Source organism: Chanos chanos, chromosome 3, assembly GCF_902362185.1.
Source record: "Chanos chanos chromosome 3, fChaCha1.1, whole genome shotgun sequence".
NCBI classification, from domain to species: Eukaryota; Metazoa; Chordata; class Actinopteri; order Gonorynchiformes; family Chanidae; genus Chanos; species Chanos chanos.
This window is the reverse complement of record NC_044497.1, coordinates 33387912-33411365: the sequence shown is the minus strand read 5'-3', so window position 1 is coordinate 33411365 and position 23454 is coordinate 33387912. Positions and strand designations below refer to the sequence as shown.

The window sequence follows — 23454 nt, the reverse complement described above, 5'->3', positions numbered from 1 at the left end:
AATACAGTGTGTTGGAGGAAAGCATGGATAGTAATAACGAAAGCCATTTTCAGAAACCAGTCGTCTTCCAATTCTTTACCTAGGACACTGCTGTCTTTAAGAGTTTGTATGACTGCATTGAGAGGTTTAGACAAACTGGCGTATATCTCCACCTTTTAGAAGGCCTGTTTGTGTCCTCTTTATCAATGGGTGATAAGACCATGGACCATGTGACAATGTCTGGTCAGACCACACACAGTACTTGATATAAATCCTTTGTACCAATGGCAGGGCAACAGCAGGCTGAGATTACCAGGTTCAGATTTTGAATCATTAGATTTTTGTCGCTTGTCAGGGTTACTGTATATGTGTGGGTGTGTTTACATGTCTGAGTGTGTTTTGGTTAGCGGGCTACAGGGGACAAGGAAAAGAATGGGTACTCGTACTTTTTCGGAGTGCTTTGGTCGTTCCTGGAGATCACATACTGAGGCTCAACAGCGTCTCAGACAGCCAGCCCGACCTTTCCAGCCTTTGCGATGTCACCCAGAAAAGCAGCCCCAACCCCAGCATTGTACGTATGCCTCAGCCCTGCTGTAGCACAGTGCTAACAGGAGTCATGGAGCATTGTTTCCTGAGAGATACCATTTCAAAGTGTCTTGACTTAAAAAGCTTTTAAAATGGACTTAAGAGAAGATTACTCTCCATTCAAAATGTTTCCAGGGATTTTAAGTGCAGGTTTCATACACGGATTCTCTTACATGTTTCACGTTTAAAACCATGATGATGCGCCCACATGGAAATAGCCCTATGGACAGGATTTTGTGTCCTTGTGAAGTCTGGGCTTAATTTAAGGAATTCTCTCTTTTTTGTTTCTTGGAGTGTTTTGTGTTTTCACACCATCACTGGTCTACCAAATCTTTAGTTTAATTGTAAAATCTTAACCTTGTCAAGTTTTTGGTGTTTCTGCTGTGTTTGGTACACTGTGCTTTATTATTCTGCCTTTGTATTTGTGCTATCTGACTAGAACAATAACATGATTATCCATTTGTGGGTATGTATCTCACCTGTGATTCCTCTGCGGTTCTTTTCAGTTCCTCGAGTGAACGGTCACTCCAAATCAGAGCGGCCAGCCCGTGACACGGTCGTGGGCTATGAAAGCGCGTCTATGATGAGCAGCGAGCTGGAGTCCAGCTCCTTTATTGATAGTGAGGAAGATGAGGATGCTAGCAGGTTAGTTTCTTGCTCTCACGGTGCTGCTTAACTGAAGTGAAATGCTACATGTCGACGGTGGTTCTGTATGTTGACATCACAGGGAAGAAGAGCACTTTTGCCCATACAGAGTTATCAGGAATCATTTGTCCAAATGTTTTGGGAAGTATGTGGCTAAGTCACCTGATAGGAGGGCTATGAAAGACTTCAGTATTACGTCACTCATTCATATATAAGCTACTTTGTAGCTGTAGAAGCTGTTTTTAAATTAATGTTGGCACCTTGAAATTACGCACTCACGATCAGTGGAATACATCTCATGGATAGAGTTGTCTCAAAGTAAGAGCATGAGGGGTCATTTTTAATTTGGAGACATTTCCTCATTGATTCTGAGACATTGAAGAGAGATTTTGAGCAGTAGCCATGGAGACTCTGATGTTGTCTTTTTTCTGTTTGATTGCTGCTTATGATAGACTCAGCAGCTCCACAGAGCAGAGCTCCTCATCCCAACTCATGCGAAGACACAAACGCCGGCGTAGGAGACAAAAAGTCACTAAAATGGATAGGGTAGGTTTTCTGCAACAGAGCTCTCATGTGCATGTATTTTATGACTTGTCAGGGGTTGTTTAAAACGTGGAAGGGTGTTTTTGTGTGAGTGTGTGTGTATGTGTGTGTGTGTACATTTCTGTGAGTGAGTGTATCTAACATGTGCAGATGTGTGTGTGCATGTGAACAATTCTATGAGTGAGTGTATCTAAAATGTAGAGGGGCATGTGTTTCCATGGGTGAGTGTGTGTGTTTTTGTTTTCCTTCTGCCGTGGGGAGTGTGTTTGGACTATCCTGTTTGTGTGTGTGTGTGTGTGTGTGTGCGTGTGTGTGTGTGTGTGTGTATGTGCATGTGTGTGCTCTCTGAGAGCTCATATGTGTGCTCTGTGTTATTCTGTTGGCAGTCATCTTCCTTCAGTAGTATCACAGACTCCACCATGAGCCTCAACATCATTACTGTTACTCTCAACATGGGTAAGTGGTGTTTTATCCCTTTTTTACCCTTCCGTTTTATCTCTCATTTCCTCTGTTTTCCATTTATCTCAAGATAAACATTATGCTTGTAGCTGCAATTTCTTAAAATTATGTTCCTAAAGTTCACTCTGCTCTCTAGCTCTACAAGTGTCAGGCCTTAGCTCAGTGAACTGTGGAACAGTGACACTCTATGTCAAAATAATTTACTGAGAAAGGACTCTCTCTCTTTCCCTCTCTCTCTCTCACACAAACACACACACACATACTCACACACACAACCACAGAGAAGTACAACTTCCTGGGTATCAGTATAGTGGGCCAAAGCAATGACCGTGGTGATGGAGGAATCTACATTGGCTCCATCATGAAAGGTGGAGCAGTGGCAGCTGATGGCAGGATAGAGCCTGGAGATATGCTTTTACAGGTATACAAAGCACCAAGATGTATGTTTATTTACATGTTTATGTTACTGTGTGGGTAGTGATGGTCTTCTGCGGCACTGGGCCTTTGTGCAAAGAATTTACATCACAAAAGGGCTTTCCCTGCTCTTGTCCACAAAGGCCTTTCCTTACCACATGTGTCTATATTCAAGATACATTTGTCCCCACTGTTTGCTTTGTCATTGTATTCAAAAGTGTAGTTTCTGTTCTCTAAAATGCCTTGGAAATGAAAAGGGAACTACTTAAATATAAAAATAACAGAAGCTAGAAAGATAGAAGTAGATATTTCACAGAAGTTCTCTTTAAAGGACATTTTTTTGTAACCTTTAGAGTGTGTGAGGAGTGAGTTTTTCTTCGTTGCTGTGTTATAAATGTTGTTTTGCCTCCTCTCCTTTTCCTTCCTGTCATACAATGTTTTGATTTCATGTTTGCATTGTGGCTGAGAAAGCCCCAGCAAGACTTCAATCTGTCCGCGCACTCAGCCAACCCCGCTGTAATAAATGATTAAAGAAAGAAAAAGTAGAGCCCATGGATTTTCTTACCACCCTAGAGATCAAGTTCAAGTTCAAGTTTATTTAGAGCCCAATATCACTGTTTACAGTCTCAAAGGGCTTTACAGGCCACAACAGTCAAATCGAAACAGGACGGCACCCCCTGACTTAATCCTCATGGCGGGCAAGAAAAAACTCTCCAAAAACCCAAAAGGGAAATGGGAAAATGGGAGAAATCTTGAGAAGGACCACAGAGAGAGGAGACCCCTCCTTGGCCAGACAGGTGTGCAATAGGTGCCGACCATGTGGGCAGTTACAACTGAAAGTAAATTGGAGCATGAACAAAGGGGATGGCGATGCAGACAGGAGGCTGACAGGGGGACGAAAGATGATAACACCAGGATGGATTGGTCCACAGAGCGGGAGGAGTCAGGATCACTGGTATCTCAGGAGTAGTATGTGTTGCTCGACAGAGAGAGAGAGTGAGAAAGAAAGAGAGAGAGAGAGAGAGAGAGACACACACATTGTTAGATGTTCATTTCCACATAATGGTTAAGGGAAAATATACATCGTGTGCCGAGTGCAGGCAGAGACTACAGCAAGACTAGCTAGTACACCATAGTTAAAAGGGAGAGCTAGAAGGTAGTACGGACATGATGGCACTCTGGGACACAAGGCGGCCACCCACTCCACCGTCAACAAACCTGAGTGAACATGTTAGAGTGGGGGGGCAACAGCATCCAAATATCCCAGTTCACCAAACATTCTGTGCCCGAGAACCCTCCAGATCTGCTCCTTTGCCTAGTAAAGAGCTGTTAGCATAAGGCTTAGCTAAACAGATAAGTTTCCAGCCTTGACTTAAACATAGAGACTGTGTCCGAGTCTCGAACATTAATTGGGAGGCAGTTCCATAACTGTGGGGCTCTGTAAGAGAAGGCTCTGCCCCCTGCTGTAGCCATCACAACTTGAGGTACCAACAAATAGCCTGCACCTTTTGATCTAAGTAGGCGTGGTGGATCATAAAAGACCAGGAGTTCACGCAGGGACTGTGGCGCAAGACCATTTAGTGCTCTATAGGTTAATAGTAAGATTTTATAATCAATACGAGATTTGACTGGGAGCCAGTGCAGTGTGGATAAGTAGGGGTGATGTGATCATATCTTTTGGTTCTAGTAAGAACTCTGGCTGCTGCATTCTGAACTAACTGTAGCTTATTTATACACCTATTAGAACATCCAGACAGTAAGGCATTACAATAGTCTAACCTAGAGGTAATGAAAGCATGAACCAGTTTTTCAACATCTTGAAATGACAATGCATTTCTTATCCTGTTAATATTTCTAAGATGAAAGAAGGTTATCCTGGTAATATTATCTACATGAACTTCAAATGAAAGACTGGGGTCAATAATTACACCAAGGTCTTTTACTGCCGCACCTCATGAAAGAGAAAGGCCATCCAGAGTAACTATGTGATCGGAAAGCTTACTCCTAGCTGCATGTGATCCTAGTACAAGTACTTCTGTTTTTTCAGAGTTAAGTGTGAGGAAGTTAGTAAAAATCCAGTGCCTAATATCCTTTAGACATTCCTCAATGTTGTTAAGCTAGTGTCTCTCATCTGACTTCGCTGAGACATACAACTGTGTGTCATCAGCATAGCAGTGGAAGCTAATACCGTGTTTACGAATAATATTACCTAGAGAGAAAAGCAGTGGGCCTAAAACAGAACCTTGTGGGACTCCAAACTTTTCCTCAGTATGTGCAGAGAAGTCACCATTTACATCAACAAACTGATAACGATCAGTCAAGTAGGACCTAAGCCATAAGAGGGCGGTCCCCGTAACTCCAACAACATTTTCTAGTCTATCAAGGAGAATGGTATGATCAATGGTGTCAAAGGCTGCACTGAGGTCAAGCAACACAAGCAAGGAGACACAACCCTGATCAGAGGCCAGTAATAGGTCATTTGCAACTTTAACCGGTGCTATCTCTTTGCTGTGATGAGGCCTAAATCCTGACTGATACATTTCATGTGTTATTCTTATGTAAGTATGAGCATAACTGCTGTGCTACAGCCTTTTCTAGGATCTTGGAGATAAAGGGGAGGTTAGATATTGGCCTGTAGTTGGACAACGAACAGGGGTCAAGGTCAGGTTTTTTAATTAGGGGCTTGATAACTGCTAGTTTAAAAGATTTAGGTACGTAGCCAGTGCTAAGGGAGGAATTGATTATTTTTAGAAGCGGTTCGATGACTACTGGTAGTATCTGCTTGAGGAAACGTAGGTAAGGGATCTAGTACACAAGTTGGTGATTTTGGTGAAGAAATTAGTGAGGTTAATTCGGTCACTTGAAGGGGAGTAAAACATTCTAATCGCTGATCTGATATAGTTATATTGTTATCTGCAGTGTTAGTGATCAAATTATCTGGTTTAAAATTTATAGCCTGGATTGTTTGCCTGATATTTTCAATTTTGCTGTTGAAAAAATTCATGAATGCGTCGCCACTGAATATTGATGGTGTGCTTGTTTCCGAGGTGCTCTTATTTCCAGTTAGTTTTGATACGATATTAAATAAAAATCTAGGATTATTTTTGTTGTCTTCTATTAGGGTGGAAAGATACATTGATCTAGCGGCACTAAGAGCTTTTCTATAGCTCAGGAGGCTCTCCTTTCATGCTAACTGGAATACTACCAATTTAGTTTGGCGCCATTTATGTTCTAATTTTCGAGTGGTAAGTTTTAAGGCGCGTGTGTGCTCATTATACCAGGGAGCTCGTTTTTCCTCTCTGATAATTTTCCTTTTACGTGGGGCCACATTATCTAAGGTGTTGCGGAATGTTAACTCTAAAGATTCAGTTGCCTGGTCAAGTTCTGTGGGGTGTGACAGTGTTCCAATCAAGGTTGATAACTCTGGGAGATTATTGATAAAGTTCTGCGTAGTAGCTGGCGTAAATGTACGTTTATTATGATAGCGTGGCGAGGTGCATATATTATTACTAAGAAACATTTTGAATGAGATAAGATAACGATCTGAGATAGCTTCAGATTGTGGGAATGTGACTATACTTCCTACATTTAATCTGAGTGTTAGTATAAGATCGAGGGTGTGGCCACCATTATGAGTGGGCCCTATGACCGTCTGATTAATCCCTACTGAATCTAGAATGGACACGAACGCTGTTCTCAGAGGATCCTTTGGGTTATCAAAATGAATGTTAAAGTCTCCGACAATTAGAGCTTTGTCTAAAGAAATAACGAGGTTTGAGATAAAATCTGTGAATTGACAGAGGAATTCAGAGTACGGCCCAGGGGGTCTATAGATAATAATTAGTGTGATAGACTGGGTAGACTTATTTTTTGTGGCTACATATGTTATGTTTGTATAAAGAACTTCAAACGCATTGAATTTATGTAGAGGTTTTTGTATGATGCCTAGGTTATCATTATAAATAACTGCAACGCCTCCTCCTCTGCTAGTTAGACGAGGCTGGTGTATATAACTGTATCCGGGAGGACTAGCTTCATTTAATGCGACATACTCATTTGGTTTGATCCACGTTTCTGTTAAACACAGTACATTAAACTCCTGATCAGTAACAATTTCATTGACAATGAGCGCTTTAGGTGTAAGAGATCTAATATTTAACAGTCCTAGCCTTAGATTGAAGGTGCTGGCGGTACATTCAGTATGATTTAAATCTATGTTAATTAGGTTACTAGAACAAATTCTCTGAGTGTTTCTACATTTTCGTATAGGTCGGGGAACAGACACAGTCTCAATATAGTTTAACTTGGGTGACGACTCTGTGCAGCTAGCAGACGGTCGGTTTAGCCTGCTTGCCTGCTCCCTGGCCTTGGCTCTGGATTGTCACAGACTAACTGTTCTGAGACTATGCACTATGTTACAAGAAATGAGAGCAGCACCTTCCCGAGTGGGATGGACACCGCCCCGCCCTAAGAGGCCAGCCTTGCCCTCAAAACTATTCCAATTGTCTATAAAGCCCACATTGTTGTCAGAACACCACCTGGACATCCAGCAGTTCAGCGACCATAACCTGCTGTAAGCTACATCGCCTCGCCAGATTGGGTTGGGGCCAGAGCATATTACTGCAGAGAGGCTTTAGTTATAGTTACAGATCACTGACTTGATTGTTCACAGAGAAAAATTCTGTTGAGTAAGAATTCCATGCAAACACACACTGTATACCTTAAACTTATATACACGCATCATTTCACTCATTTCTCTGATTAGTCATTTGTCTGATTAGTTGTATTTATGATTGAAAAAAAGGATCTGACTATACAGGAAACAGCTGTGTAGTGGATTCACGACACACGATTTTACAAGACTACAAGGGATACCCTGTCTAATGGTTGTCCTTTTCTCTACAGTTGGGAAAGGTATGACTATTAAGTACAGCTCTTGATGTGTAATTTACTTGTTACTGATCTTCGGCAGGTAAATGATGTGAACTTTGAGAACATGAGTAATGACGATGCCGTAAGGATCCTCCGAGAGATTGTTTCCAAACCTGGGTGAGGATGCACTGTCTGATGAAGGAATATAGCCTGTCAGTGAACTTTGTGAGCAATACTATGAGTGTAGTGACAGAATTCATTATCTTCTATTTTCCTCTATAGTCCAATTAGTTTAACAGTGGCTAAGTGCTGGGATCCATCTCCACGTAGCTACTTTACCATCCCCAGAGGTAAGACAGAGCACTTTTCCCCTCCATCGTACCTCTACCTAAACTGTCATTATAGACTTCACCGAGAGACACTGTGATTTAATAATAATGTTTTGCTCTTCTGTAGCTGAGCCTGTGCGACCCATAGATCCTGCTGCTTGGATCTCCCACACTACAGCTCTGACTGGGCCGTATCCTCATTATGGTAGGCTGGATGGCTGTGGTGCTTACAGTGATTCTCCTGTTCACTAAATAGTGTGGACACGACCAAGAGCACTTCTGAACTCACTTCTAAATGACTTTATCTTTGTGTAGTGCACTAATCAGATTCTTTGAAGACCTCTCTCAGTAAATGACATTGACAACTCTCCCTCATCTTATATGAACAGCTAGAAACAGTCATGGAAAGACAGTGGTTTTCTCCTCTCTTTGTAGTGAGTATCGTTTGCTCTCTTTCATTTTTCAGAGTTTGATGACTTGTCCCTCTCAGCAGCTAAGACAGACATGGGCACGATAGTGAAGGTGATGCAGTTGCCTGATTCAGGGTTGGAGATAAGAGACAGAATGTGGCTGAAAATCACCATAGCGAATGCTGTCATTGGTGAGAAAGTGATTCACTGTGTTTCATTTCATGTTGCTGCCTGTCGGGTACAGCTGGTTTCGCGCATTCAGATTTTGCCTGCGGCCTCAACATTTCTGTGTGATGTTGCATATATTATAATAAATATAATCCCCCTTCGACACTTGCTTGTGACGCATGTGTTTTCTCTTGGTATTTCTGTGGTATACTTAGGTGCGGACGTGGTAGACTGGTTGTATTCGAGAGTGGAAGGCTTTAAAGACAGGCGGGACGCTCGAAAATACGCCAGCAGCCTATTAAAACATGGCTACCTGAGACACACTGTCAACAAAATTACTTTTTCTGAGCAGTGCTATTATACCTTTGGAGATTTGTGTCAAAGTAAGTCAAATTTTCATTTTGAATTTCTGTTTAGGCAGCTGCTCTCTGCTAGCTTTTATGTCAATTTGAGATGAATAGAAAAGAAGCGATATTATAAGAGGGGACTGTTATAAGTATGGTTTTAAATGCGATGTTAATGAGCCTTTAATGAGCGTAAACTAATGTCATTACAAAGGTTACATGTGCCTGTCAGTCCTCTTCCTCTTTGGTTTGACAACATCATGCTGGTTCTTTTCTTCTCTCCCTTTGTTCCATACAGATATGGCATCCCTCAACCTGAATGAAAGCTCTAGTGGTGGGGGGTCAGAGCATGATACTCTGGCCCCTCTGCCCCCTCTTGGCACCAACCCGTGTCCTATGGGGGGGCAGCCATTCTCCTATCCTGGCTACTCCGCCGCACCTCCCGGCTTCCCTCCTGGATACACAGACCCCTGCCACAGTTTCCACAGCGGCAGCGCTGGCAGCCAGCAAAGTGAAGGTGAGATTATCTGAGAGTGAGAGAAGGAGAGAGAGAGAGTGAGAGAGATGGGCCAGGAGAGAGAGGAAGAGACATAGAGAGAGATTACATGTCATAGGACCTCCATGATCAAACTAATGTCTTTCAAAATAACATTTCCCATCACAGAGGTGTCTAACGGCGTGTTGCTGGGTGTTTTCCGCCTGTCTGCTGGTTATTTTTGTCGTTGATTTTGTATTACTTCATTTTGCCAGTATGAGGAAGAATTGCCTCTATTTTCATTCCCCTCTTTTTAGTTTGCATTGAAATAACTTTGGAGCGATTTACTTTGTTCTCCATTTTTATACATTATCAGTCATTTTATTTTGTATTATTGATTTTTCACATAGCTTTAACTAGAGTTGTGATGTACACTTTGTTGTTTTACACCCATAGAACATAACAGCTACTCCTTCCAAAAGGTTGACAAGATCAAAACAGGATATGTAGTCTCTAATCTACCATCATCTCTTTCATATCTTGTGTTATGTTACACCAAAAAGTTGCAAGTCAGAAATTGCTGTGTTTTTCATTTTGAGGCTTTGAGGCTTTTGAACAATTTAACTTATATAGATATTTGTTAATATATAAGCATACTAGCAAATGTATCATACATGATGACTTTTCATATGATGACACGTCATAATGGTGTTAAGAATTTCCCTTCACATGGTGAATGAATGAATGAATGAATGTAGAAAATGTGAACTGGTTGAAGCTTGTGAGAGCTGGCTGTGTGAGTGTTATGGCCATGTAAACCTGGTGTCATTTCCTTTCTTTGCACTCATTCCATTTCAGATGTTCTCCTATGTCGGTGTATTCGGTTGGACATTCCATATTTGTGGTATGAATGGTGTTTGTGGCTGTACTCGCGTCCCACGTTGTCCGATCATTTGGCATTACTAAGCACACTGTGCACTTGAATTTGTGAGCATGTCTCAAAGTGTCTGGGTTTGAAGACCACATGCGTCAGTGACAGGGTCATTATAGTTTTGAAATTTTCATTCATTTTTATTTTTATTTTGTCTTTCAGTTTGGTTTTTATTTCAGTTTAGTTTTAGTTAGTTTTATGAGTGCATAAGTAGTTTTTGTTTTATTGTTATTATGAGGAATTGACTAGTTTTATTCAGGTTTTTAATTAGTTTTACTGTTAGTTTTAGTTTTTCAGATATTACGAAGAAAGCCTTGATTTATAGAAGGTGAAAAAGGCAGGATGAAAGAATGTATGACATCAAATATGATTTACACAACCATTGTTTATTAAAGGTCTCAGATTATGCAAAGCCATTAAATGAGACCTTTAATAATAAACAGTCATAACATTTTTATTCTTGTACACCATGAACCAGGTGCTGCCCACATTTTTTCCCAGAGGGCCATATTTACTTTCATAAAACTATCCAATGCAGTATCAACTTTTTGCGTTACCCTCCATCTTATTAATTGTCGTCGATCCATGGAGTGAATGTAAGTCGTTGGGCAGTGTGTTTAAAGTCTGTGCTTTTGTCACATGCTGAACTGATTGGTTCTCGCGTGGTTCATATTTGCATAAAGTTGGGGATTCGCCGTCTCAATTTCGCTTGCTTCGCCGGATTCGCTCTGATTTCCAATACAGTATCTCACAAATGTTACCGTTGCTTTTCATCACGACACATTTACTTTTGTCTACTACGGGGCTGTAGTCAAAGTATCCCCATATAGGACTGTGCCGCTTTCTGCCTGCAACCTTGCCCATTTTCAGAAAATCTCGTTTGCACATGGTTGGTGCTAGATTGAATCAGGGGGAGGGACGCCCTGCTGTGATTGGTTCGAGGGCGTCTGCAGGAATAAATTTTAAGGTACTCACAGCGACCACAGTGGAGGGAGGAAATGAAAACGAAGCTGATTTTACCTGCAATTCTATTTCATTTTAGTTTGTTTTGCACTGTTCATTGCAGTTTTTATTTGGTTTTTGTGATTTTGAAAACTGTCGTTTTTGTTTTTATTTCAGTTAACGAAATGATTTTTTTTACTGCTAGTTTTAGTATAAGTCTTAGTTTTCATTAACTATAATAACCCTGGTCAATGAGCGTGCATTTCTGGTTTGGCAGCTTGAGCCTTTGAACGTGTGCGAGTGTATGTTTGTATGGGTATGTGTGTGTCTGCTGGCTGGAGCTCTTTGGAGGAGGCTCTGTGACTCTCAGGGTGCACAGCGCTGAGTAGTCTTAGGGGATGTGGGCTGACTTTAGCCCTGGTTGGTCAGGCACTGTTTGTTGTGTAACTCTGTTATTCCCTCTGTTTCTGCTGGGCAATGGTAGACTGATGGAAGATGTAATCCCAGGACTCTGGGGGATCTGGTAAGAGTGTTACCCGCTCTCTATCTCCCCACCATTCTTCTCTCTCTCTCTCTCCCTCTTTCTATGTCTCTCCTTCTCTCTGTCTTTCCCCACAGATCCGTCCATACTTCGTAGAGGTTATCCCAGTTCGTTCATACTCTGAATACTTCATCATGTGGAATAGTGCGAAATTCCCCTGACTGCACATGTGACTTGTCTCTCTATGCACGCGGGCATGTGTATTGCAGTGTTATTATTTCCTCATAGTGTAATGGCAAGCTTTTCTCCTAAATGAACCATGTGGGAATTCTTAGCTGTTGCACTTGGAATATTTGCAGAAGAGCAAGTTTAAGTTTAAGAGTGCTATTATCTTCTACTTCCTTAGAAAAAAAAATGTTGTGTTGTTAGATAAGTGATGTTGACATTCTGCTGTCTTGAGAAACATATAGGTGTGTCTTGAATTTTCCTGTCTATAGAGATGACAAGATAATGAATACTGGCTGGAAATACTGTTAGATTATGAACATCCTACAGTGTCATTTGTGTTGTTTTCTGCTTAAGCTTTTTATTTCTTCTTTTCTGTTTTATGAAATAAGTTGAAATAAGTGTTTTTGTCTGATAGACATTGTCTCTGTCTCTTTCATTAGGCAGCAGAAGTAGTGGCTCTAATCCCAGTGCAGGGAAAGGACGACGTCCCTCCCCTCGAGAGAAGGACCACAAGTCATGTGTTGGCAGCGAATCAGAGCTGGGCACAAGGGGGGGAAGGCACAGTGAGAGGTCAGCCAGCCAACTGAGCCATCAAAGTCACGTTTGTTCCTGTGTCAGTCAAACTCATTCTAGCCATAGCCACGCCCCCTCTGTCTATAGCCATACCCAGTCTCACAGAAGCCATGGTCTCTCCCAGCACACTCATATCCCTTTTTCATATAGCCAAGCCCCTTACGCTCAGCCCAATCAGTTTTCCTGTGCCCACAGTGATAGGAGCCACGCCTCCTCTTACGGCCCCCCAGGCCTTCCCCCTCCTTACTGCTTGGCTCGGCTAGCTCCCAAGACCTCAGTGAGCAGCCCCCCTGGAGCCCCTCCTGTTCGTGAGTTAGCCAACGTCCCCCCTGAACTCACTGCTAGTCGCCAGTCCTTCCAACATGCTATGGGCAATCCTTGTGAATTTTTCGTCGATATCATGTGACAAGACAGTGCCTTTTAACCTCACAGAACACAGGACTGACTATCCTCCAGACTTCTCCTTGACCCTACAAATCCTTGCTTCCTGACTGTCCCTGCACAGGCAATGCACTCATTAGCAGCCCAACCGATCATCTGCCATTTTTTTACCCCCTGTATATTCCAGTAACAGAGAACTGTAAAGAACAGCACAATTACACGTTCAGTCTCTCACAGTGCCCACTACCTTATGCCTAACCAGCTTCTGCAACACCCTTACCTTACAAGGCACACCACGCGGAATGATGTCCATAGTGAGCGAGCTGTGTTTTGGTTTACGTTAAACGCTAATTCCAAGATCATCTCCTTTTTAGTCTGGATTTTATTCCCCGGGGTCAGACATCACAAGCAAACAAAGATTCCTGACTTAGAATTCTGGACTGTCTGAGACTTTCTGATACGTCAGTAAATTGCTTTTGCCGGGTTGCCTATAGGTTCCCTCCTGCCACATACTGAAACATGTCCGATTATATTAAAAGCTGTCACAAAAGCTCTGGTGGATGCACTACAACTGACATTGTGAACCAGCAAGCACAATTGTGTGACAGTTACAGTGCATCTTAAATATCAGATTTTTTTTTTAAGGCATTTGAAATGTTTTTGACAGCTAATCTTTCTGTCAGTTGTCTCAAGAAATTTTCATGCACTGGATTAAGAAGGGTGTTTTCATCATTATTCATGTGATATTTCATAAATAAAAGTATCTTTAAAGCCAACTATAGACCACTGAATGTTATAGTTTGTATGTCATACACAGGTTGTGAAAATGATGACTAGCCAAACTCTGTCAAATCTATAACAAGCACACTATGCATAAAAAAAAAAACGAGTGTGAAAACATTTTAACACAAGTGTGCACAACTGTCAACACTTTCCAAAGCATAGCTTCCGAAACAAACTATAAGAAACGTAATGTGACACTTAAATGCCACTGTCAGTTGTCACATATTAATGTCTTGATGGTTGTTCAAAGACTTTAAATACAGCTATTGTATACATCACATGGAATGTTATGATTGCGTCTCCTGGGACTATTTGCCACTGAATAAACTGAATGAGATGCTCAGTTCAGGTTGATGGCCAATGCATCCAACTAACACTAAGAGAGTTGTGCGATTTGTTTTAATTTGTTGGGGTTTTTTGTTGTTCTTGTTGTTTTGTTATGTTTTGTTTTTTCTTCAGACAATGGTATGTTCCGTTCCAAATATTTGTTGAGAAGTCTACTGGTAAACCAGTAATTTGTAGTTCCAGAACATTAATTGTCTGCAGTTATAATTTTCTGTTGCATTTGTCTCTACTCCTTCTATTCCATACCCCATGAGGAAGAATCACAGGATTCTTCTGAATTTATGAGCACTTTCAAAAAGGAACTGTTTGGCTCTATAGTATGAAACACTGTTTGAGTTGGAAGCTCTTTGCTTTATTGTTTGTCTAAAACGAGGAATTTAAAAATGTACATAGGTATATATATATATATATATATATATATATATATATATGAGAAATAAAATATATGTGTTAAAAAGAGTGCTGGTTGTTTTTAAACAGTCTTTTATGATATTGAGTTGTTTCGTAGGGAAATGTCTGTGATAACTCAATTAAAAAAAAGAGGAAAGAGAAAAGTGAATTAAGTAATTGATATTGAACAGGCCAGTTGAAAGCCTCTTATTTTCTTCCAATGCTACAGCCTACCGACACTGATTAAAAAACACCCTTTCTCAGACTAGTATAAAGCAAAATTTTGAAAAAGCCAGAAGAGAGTCAAGTAATTACAATAGTAACAGTTCAAATATAGAAAAATGGGTAAATAAAAAGGTTATTCTTCCCAGTGGAAAGAAACAATTCCTGTGTACTTGGTGATTCATTATTAATAGTTTTATGATATAAATTTAAAGTGGTAAACTTGAAGATCCCTACACACAATAAATCGAATGGGGCTTCATAACAGGCACTCTGTAAAATGAGACCCTCTTTTCATTTCTGTCTCTGTGTGCAGTTTTACTTAGTGACAAGCTCACAAGCCGCTGCACTATGAGTGTTTCTTTTTTCAGTTTGGGGCCCTTTTTTTTTGTCAGCATAGTTAGGCATTCAGAATCTTTACTAAGACAAAACATGCTACTATCAATGTAGGCCAAAACTAAACCAACTCAACAGTCGGAAATTTTTAAGGTACTACTTCAATTCCAATAATATCTATGCTGAGATCATACTCCCAAGAAAATGCATTTTTTGCCTAGACATACTGATCATCTTTTTTCTCATAAAAAAATTTCAACACCAGAAAAAAAGGAGTTAATAGTAAATCTAGCCCACCATTTTGAAAGGACAGTTACTGGCAAATGTTCTGTGGTTTCCCTGTGCTGCGTCACTAATTTGCATGTGTGTGGTGCAGACCCTGCTTTGGTTTTGACAGTAGTGTAGCCCGACGCACTTTCACAAGTGGGAGGAAGTGACGTGATGTAGCTGCAGAGAAGGCACTGCTAATGGTGAATGCTAATTACAACTCACAACATATCAGCGCTGAAGACAGACACCAGTACATTACAGATGATTATCAATTTTGACTCTAAGGAAGAACAACTGATAATAAGACTTAAATACATGAAGTGCCATATGGTTTCAGGACACCAGAGAACTGATACAAATCCCATTTGCTAGTATATTGATCTAGGTGTGGCTACATGAGAGAAGGTTTATCTTACTGAAGTGTTGATCATGTTTCCATTTCGTTGATGAAATATCTCTTAAGGAGGCTTGAGAGAGAAGATCTACTGATGTGACTGACGTTTAAAGTGTGGGTTTATGAGATAATGATGATCTCACCGTCAAAATGTCAGACTGAAACTGTAGGAGTGTGATGTGGTGGATGAGGGGGTGACAAGAGATGAGAGCAACAGTTTTACTCCTGGTTACAAAACGTGACTGTATTAAATGAATGATGCTTCAGTGGTAGTACTCTGTCTGTCTGAATCACAGTTCACGCACATTAATAAGAAGGCATAGGAATGGGGATGTAAAGAATTGCATAATAAATCAAGTTTCAGTTTTGTTGACAAAAACGACAGTTTTTAAAATGATCGCAGTGAGGTAATTAATTGTCTTCTAACTCATTCCCATTTGAGACGTTTTGTTGTCAGTTATATCAGTGTAGAGTACACAGATGTGCTTTGTCACTGAGACCACTTAGTCCCTGCCTCTTTGTGTAAGGAAGTAGGAAAACCACAATCACAACTGGGACTTGGAGTGACAGCATTTCTATAACCGAACAGACGCATAGATTCCAAGATACATTCTTGTCTATCAACACTAGGCTTAACGCCTTAAATTGCTGTTTGAAGATTTCCTTGCTCTTTATATCACAGTTACAGTATGAATAATATCACATATCTTGGTCTAATATGTGTAGCTATTGTTGTTTACATCGGTGACATAGTCCTAATTGGGGAAAATGGTTTAATTCACATGATAGTTAAACTAAACCAAAAGTATGTGCTGGGAATCACCGTTTAAAGCTTTCAGAGCTAGTTATCCATTCACATGACCTTTACAAAGGATTGTGAAACAGCAGTTGCTCACTACCAGGCACTGGCATAGAGATCCCCCCACCTCTCTCCAGCCCACCCCATTTAAATGTCTTTCATCCAGTAGACCCACTCTGCCAGTAAACAAGTGAAAAAGTATTACATTCACTGGGCAACCCAAAAAGCAAACAAACGAACGCACAACAATAAAATAAAAACCTCTTCACCGTCCCATAAACTACCTGGACAAATGTAGGACTTATAAACATTGCTTGTAAAATCAATACTGAAACTGAATTTGAAAAACTTAGCTGTGCTTAACACCGTGATTAAATATGTGTTTGCGCTTATGTTGTTGTGTATACTGTCGGCGTCTGGTTTTTGCTTTTCTTTCCTCTGTGGTGCGGTGGGAACCTTCGTGGAACTGTAGTAACTAAGGGTCAGTCATACTACTTTTGATGAGTCAGTCCCCTGTCATGGGAATGAGTGGAAAGTTTGGTTATTGCCAAAGGCGTAAAAAAAAGCCAAACAAGACACGAGGAAGCGTTACATAGCAGGTTTTGACATCTTTCAAATAGTATAGTCATGTGTGTAATGCAAAACAAAAATTACCTAAGATGAATAATACTCCAAGGATCTGCAGATGCCTCACAGTGCAGCCGACAAATTGCTGAATTACTTCCGACACTTGGAAAGTCCGTGGTAAAAACGCAAGCTGCAGGTAAAAGTGTCCATTTATAATTTTAAAATGGTTTTACCGTATCCTCATGTGTAGGTGCTCTATGTTGACGTGCGTTGTTGCTATCTATCTTCGGTGTAAAGTGTGGGAATTTCCATCTATTTAATGGATAGAGCAAGAACTGGAATACAAGAAACAAATAATATAGTATTATGCATAACAAAAGGTCCAGTATAGATCCAAAGTGTCAAACTGAACAAAACACAGAGGGAAGGGAGAATGCCAAAAGCGACCAGAGGATAATTTTGCAGACAAACATATAATGGTATGATTTAATCTTAGTATTTTAGTATTTTGTTTTGTATTGCACATCATAGGGCACCTAATTATCAAAAGCTATGATCTTATCAGCCAAACAGTACGCGACAAATACGACAAAACATTACTGGGCTGATATTGAACCCTCTCGCAAATCTTCCCCGCTGCATAACAGGACCCAACACAAGTAAAATTGCAATTCTGCAAACAGGCATTCGTAGCATGGTCCAAAGCAGTGTCAGAAACGAGTAGGTACTCTCCTTTCAACAATATTGAATAGGTGAGAGTTTTCCTCCCTTGAGAATGTTATTTTATGAGTGAGAAGTAACAGATTTGTAATCAAACAGATAACGTACGAAACAGATAAATCACCAGTTATTATAGCCCCTCCCCCCTTACGTCAGAGAAAGGCATAGTGAAGACAAACGCGCTCACGGCAACAGTCGCAAAAGAGTGACAGACTCGAGCAGATACTCAGCTGTCGGCAGTATTGAAAAGGTCAGTTTGGTTCTCTTAATGTCATTTTATGAGTGATCAGTCATAGCTTTGTAATCAAACGAATCGAGCTTCCGAACGCATATCAGCTATTTTCTTTGGAGCTTCTGATACACCAGGAGCTCCATGGACTTGGGTCTAACAGTAAATTTGTTTAAGTATTGTATTTCTTTTATTTATTGAAAGCATGAAATGAAGTGGAAACACTGCAGTGGTTCCAGTCTTCTTCTTCTTCTTTTTCCTAAAAAAGTTACTGGATGAACTGGAAGTGACTATGAACCATTTTACTGCTTTTATCCAGGTGCCCAGTGAGTGAGAGCAAACATGCATCTCCTACATCTGGTCTTCCTTGGATTGTGTCATATCCTAATCATCAGCAGTGTAAACAGCACCTGTGCTGATTGGATACCGTCTGGTAATGATGTCTGCTGTCAGAAATGTAGTCCTGGTAAGTACATATACAGTATGTATATATATGTATATATAAATATATATGTATATTTGCACTTTATACTAGTTTTAAAAGTTATTTGTTTCTTTTGTTGTTAGATATATGATTTTTAGTCCAAGTGTACCTTAAATCAGTTTTGTTTATTGTACTTAATTTGTGTATTATTTTAGCTTATTTTGCTTTCATTTCCACTTGTGTACGATAAAGACTTACAGTACAGTAGTTACCCAGTCTTTCTTTATCTCACTCGCCAGTTTAAGTTTCAGAGGCTTTCAATGGAACCACATGAAACAGCAGTGGTTTCGACATTCAGAGGGAGATCCATGAACAATCTTATTGGGCAGGGACAATACTCAGGAGAATGCACAAACATGCTTCTCCTTTCTGCTTTTGTCTGTACACCCACATAGGCTTTTCTAAAGAGAGATTACACAGACAGATGGTTCTTTGACATCCAGATATATCCATCATGTTTTGAAAGTGGAAGTGAAGAAATAGTCACACAACACTCCAGGCATCAATGAACTTGTTGTGTTTATGGAGAAGTAACTGTTAAAGGCTGATTTCTCAGTTTAAATTTTAACATAGACAGACTAACACGTCCCGGATTTTTTTTTCTACACAGATCAAAATTGGTCAGAAAAAGCACTGTGACAGTAAGGTCATGAGTGGGGCTTGCTATAGGTGGACATCTGAGTGTTTGTGTGTGTATGTGTATTGTTGCAGGATATCGTTTGAGATCACAATGCGGACCAGACCGCAATACACTCTGCGTTCCCTGTGAACCTAATAACTATATAACAAACCCTCGTCTGCGCTACTGCCGCAGATGCACCCAGTGCATAGGTATCTTCTTTCTTATCTCCTACAACTTTTGGAAAAACTGTAGTAGCTCTTGGCTAAGACTCAGAAAGTTCAGACCAGTATTACTACAATACTGTCATCATTAGTCATAGTTTTTTGGTTCCGTGACAGTTTTTTAATGCCTTGCATGAGTCATCAGTTAATAATTATGACAAGTTATTAAATCACTGTCTGCAGTAAACTCCAGTCACCTGTTGCTGCCCTGAATCTAGCACTGATCACTTAAAAAACATTGGTGTACAATAATTCTTTTTCTGTATGATTGTGCAGGTCCACAAATTGTGGTAAAGGAGTGCACTGCAAGCAGTGACACGGTGTGTGGATGTAGAAAAGGGCTACACTGCGGCGACAATGACTGCTCCTTCTGTGTGGTCGAATGTGGGAAAGGCCAAGAACCGACAGAGATGCGTAAGCATCCAAGATAACTATTTACTGCAACCACATAAGTCTTATCCTTCATCGTGATTTTCATTTCTGACAAAGGACAGGGTTAAAACCAAGTGGTGATGCTCCGAAGAAGTTATTTTGTTACCCAAAAAGTTAGGATGACTAAATTACAACATTTAAAATAATAATTAAAAAAAAACAACTAGGTGTGTAGTGTTTACATTGTAGGTATTTGGTGCTAGTAGGCTTTGTCTTGTATACATATATATATATATATATATATATATATATATATATATATATATATATATGCTGATAGTATAATTCTGTTTACAAACGTGTAGGTTCTTGCCGAGGATGTCCACAAGGGACGTTCAATGACAAGATCCATCACAAGTGCACTCCTTGGAGAGCAAGGTGGGATTTAACGTAGATTTACATGAATTATTCTACTCACAAAGTGGAGAGTGTCTTTGGTGTTCATATTTAGTTGAGAAGCAAACCTGAATTCTTCTCTGCTCTTTTGTTCACAGCTGTCCTGATGGGCAGGTCATTGTGGCTAAAGGGGATGCATTTAGTGACATCAAGTGCAATAGCACCTCAGGACGAGAAGAGAACAGCGTGGAACCCTCTAGTCCTTTACTCTTGCCTACGGGCAACAAGATTGGTGAAGGTAAGAGTAGGATGGCATATGGACATTTTGTTTTGAGCAGTGTGTAGTAGTGTTCAAACATGAGGAGACTCTACAACAGCTTACGTCCTTAAGTTTTTCGGGCACAAACACTTTGCCGTCCACACATACTACAACTGCACTTTAACTTCTCAAGCTTTCCTGCTTCGTGATAGAACTCTTTCTCGGTTTGTTGTGCATCCAGTAAAAAGGTATGAGGCTGTGTTTCAATGACAGGTAACAGAGAATTGACGGTGGTTTGGATCGGTGCTGGGTCTGCGGTTGTTCTTAGTGTCTTTATTGGAGTAGTGGTCTTTGCTCTTAAAACGGATAAAGTGAGAAAAAAGCCTGTAACAGCTGTCAAAGGTATGATTTCATTGCTTTATTTCTCCTGGCTTTATCTGTAATTCCTCATATATGACATATTTATTGACTGCTTTTTTTCCATAAATATTTTCTACTAGATAAGAACTGCAGATCACATGATTCTGTCATGTCTGTAATGCACTGACATGCTAACCTCTCACCTTTCTTCTAACTGTCCCAGAGGAGCTCAGAAAAATGGAGGTGGAACAGGAAGACCGTAGGGAAGACTGTAGTTTCCATCAGCCTGAACAGGAGCAGGGGAGCTTGGATTCTCTTGTCTCACAGGACTCTGAGGCTAAAATCTTGCCTGTGTGAGGACTTGCTTCTGCCCCCCTCCACTTGACCAAACTGATCGGCAGCTGTGTTGCCAAATCTGCCCACGGCGAATCAAACCCACCCAAGCCACCAGAGGCCCCACAGCTCCTGGACTGTGGGTGTGAATATCCATTCTGTCTTTCTGGGATGTCTCTTTAGAATGGTTCAGAAGTGCAGTCAAGACCTAATGTGTTTGTGGATTGTTTTCTCTCTTTTTTTTGTAAGAGATTAAATTCAACTGCTGGCAGTTATTCATTGTTTACAAGGACATTTTAGTCTTTTGAATTCCAAGTGTTAACATGTAACCTTTTTTTTTTGTACATGGGCCTGTTAGTGATTTTAGTCAATGAAAGTTTCAGGAGTTTTGCTTTTAGATTTACATTTGCATACGCGGGTGCAGTAGGTATAAATGAGCACGGGGGTGTGAAAGAGCACAAAGCTCTTGTGTCTTGTCTATGTACTGCACATGTAGGAGTGCAAACCACAGTAGTCTTTAATGACACTTGCTGTAGAGGGGGCGTCTCCCACTGTCAACTGCGTCACATTTACAAGTTGATGCATTCTTTCAATGCTGGTGGGCTATCCCCAGTTTCCTCTTTTAAATGGCACCACAGAGGTTGCTTGAGCAGTTAAACATAAACTGGGGGTGGATTACAGATTTTTTGAGATTGAGAAATTCCAGCCAGCGAAGTAGTAGGAATGCTGTCTTTTCTCAGTTATCTTAGTCATTTTACACCTGCTTGCGCAATTTATGCAGGCAATTCACAATATCGTGCCATTTTCCACGAATATGTAATCAACAGAGCTGTTTTGAAGCAGTCCAGCAGTGTGCTTCAAACTTACAAACATTACAGCTATTACGAAATTTGAATCATTTTAATCATTTTGAATCATGCCGTCACATAGTTTCAAGTGGCCCCGCAGCAGGAAGTGAGTTGACAGTGTTTTGTTTCTCTTTTCTGTACAATAGTAGTAGGGAAAAAAAGAGACTCACGTTTCCTTACGCTGGAAGAAAATGGTTAAGGAATCCCAGTCGAAGGGTTTTCTCCTGAAATGCCCACAGGTATCAAGGAATGTTGATTCAATGAGAGGTTTAGCTAACAATTCAGCCAGTTTCCCTAGCTCCCATCTGACTTACCTCTAGAGGCCATTCACCTTTGAACCACTTCACACAATGGAGGATCTTCCCCCTTTCATATATATTGATACGTCTGTTTTTGTGGATTACCTCTTCAACAGTTTCGCAATCCTTGGAATTTCCTACTTTTCACAGGAATTTCCCATGTATAAACTTGAGAAATAGAGTTACATGTGGGAGATTTACAATGGTGATCTGTGGTGAAAGATATCTAGTTTAAAAGGAACTTTAATCTGCTTTGATATGACTCATACATGAATGAACAGCATTCATGTCGTGGCAGAGAGCCCACAAAGTATGTAGCAAGTTTAACATGTATGAACTCACGTAGCTTGTAATTTATGCATGCGTGATTCTGAATCATCAAAACATTCTCATTCATCTGAATCATCGATGACAAATGTGACAGGAGGTCAGCTGAAACAGCTTAAACAAAAAGATAAGTCAGCTCTTGTAGAGACATACACTATAACCCTGGAGGGATTAACTTTGTCTGAAAGTCACAAGGTAGAGACAGAGAGTATATATTAAGTTGTGTTTACATGTCCAGTCTAGTTTTCTCAGTGTTTCCAGATTCCTTCATATGATCCTGAACACGCGCGCACGCGCACACACACACACACACAAATCCTCACGCATCGCTAAAGGAAAAGTCAAAATAAGTGCATGTGTATTCAGAATCCTTTAAAGCTGGTTTGAAACAAAGTCTGCTTTAAATATGGCTGTCAAATGATATGACATGCAGTCAGAGTAGTGAATCGGCCCAGATGGCTTCATGTTGAATATGACTCTTGAGCCAAAACCCAGAGATGAGGAAAACATTACTCTGGGACCTAACTTGTGAAATTCACTGTTTTGACTTTTACTAGTTGTAGTTGTGAATACTGTTACATTGTATTGTGACTCCTAAATATGTATATAGACATACATATATATATATATATATGTATATATGTATATATTTTTATATCTTTTTTTTTTTATCATGTATCTTATTGTAAAACTCTTATTTTTGAAGTTACTTAAATTTCTGAAAGTAGCTGTATAGAATACATACATAAATTCACTTGTATTGGCACAGTCTGTGAGTGAGTTCTAACCTGTCTCCATTGTTGACAAGAAAACTTGAGAAAGAAAGCAAATCATTACCACTGGCAGTTTGCCGATGGCTGAAAAATCACACAAAGACTCCACTTCATCAGTGTACCTTAGTCTTTCATAGATAATAAAAATCAATGATTATTTTAACAAAACATGGTATTAAAATTGTCTTTTACTTTCATTCTATATCACAGGCAGTCTTCTTTTTAATGAAATTTCTCATTAAATGGGTGTTTTCCCAAGGTATTTACATCTCCAGCTTTTGAGCATATAGCAAGCCTCAAAAGACAAAGGAACAGTCATAAAGAACTATTTACATTGCATAGAGTT

The 23454-nt window shown here is 40.2% G+C and overlaps 2 protein-coding genes across 4 annotated transcripts in view; both read left to right on the top strand.

Moving 5' to 3' along the window:
- dvl1a (dishevelled segment polarity protein 1a) overlaps window positions 1-14275 on the top strand; it is a 30265-nt gene extending 15990 nt beyond the window's left edge. Inside the window, exons 5-15 of one of the 2 annotated variants that reach the window (XM_030767094.1) lie at window positions 1071-1209; window positions 1662-1755; window positions 2139-2208; window positions 2493-2632; window positions 7598-7674; window positions 7780-7847; window positions 7954-8031; window positions 8293-8427; window positions 8620-8787; window positions 9047-9265; window positions 12246-14275. In XM_030767094.1, the coding sequence (XP_030622954.1) occupies window positions 1071-1209; window positions 1662-1755; window positions 2139-2208; window positions 2493-2632; window positions 7598-7674; window positions 7780-7847; window positions 7954-8031; window positions 8293-8427; window positions 8620-8787; window positions 9047-9265; window positions 12246-12784 (1727 nt within the window). In that variant the 3' untranslated portion in view covers window positions 12785-14275. Of the gene's footprint in view, window positions 1-1070; window positions 1210-1661; window positions 1756-2138; window positions 2209-2492; window positions 2633-7597; window positions 7675-7779; window positions 7848-7953; window positions 8050-8265; window positions 8428-8619; window positions 8788-9046; window positions 9266-12245 lie in introns of both variants that reach the window. The other variant, XM_030767093.1, reaches the window with a different exon arrangement.
- Window positions 14276-16977: 2702 nt separating this feature from the next.
- Window positions 16978-20962, top strand: tnfrsf9a (tumor necrosis factor receptor superfamily, member 9a). 2 transcript variants are annotated; one of them, XM_030767096.1, is made up of 8 exons: window positions 16978-17061; window positions 18134-18280; window positions 19010-19129; window positions 19418-19555; window positions 19879-19951; window positions 20068-20207; window positions 20442-20570; window positions 20752-20962. In XM_030767096.1, the coding sequence occupies exons 2-8, from the start codon at window positions 18157-18159 to the stop codon at window positions 20883-20885; spliced, it is 858 nt and encodes a 285-aa protein (XP_030622956.1). In that variant the 5' UTR covers window positions 16978-17061; window positions 18134-18156; the 3' UTR covers window positions 20886-20962. The 2 variants fall into 2 exon arrangements, with proteins under 2 accessions (XP_030622956.1, XP_030622955.1); XM_030767095.1 differs by lacking the exon at window positions 16978-17061 and adding an exon at window positions 17805-17835.
- Window positions 20963-23454: the final 2492 nt, after the last annotated feature.

What these genes read in the sequence shown, in the direction of transcription:
- tnfrsf9a (XM_030767096.1), top strand. Translation starts at nt 18,157, where the DNA reads ATGCATCTCCTACATCTGGTCTTCCTTGGATTGTGTCATATCCTAATC. An exon ending in GGGCAACAAGATTGGTGAAG is followed by an intron (nt 20,208 to 20,441) that starts GTAAGAGTAGGA and finishes TTTCAATGACAG; the next exon opens with GTAACAGAGAATTGACGGTG. An exon ending in GCCTGTAACAGCTGTCAAAG is followed by an intron (nt 20,571 to 20,751) that starts GTATGATTTCAT and finishes TAACTGTCCCAG; the next exon opens with AGGAGCTCAGAAAAATGGAG.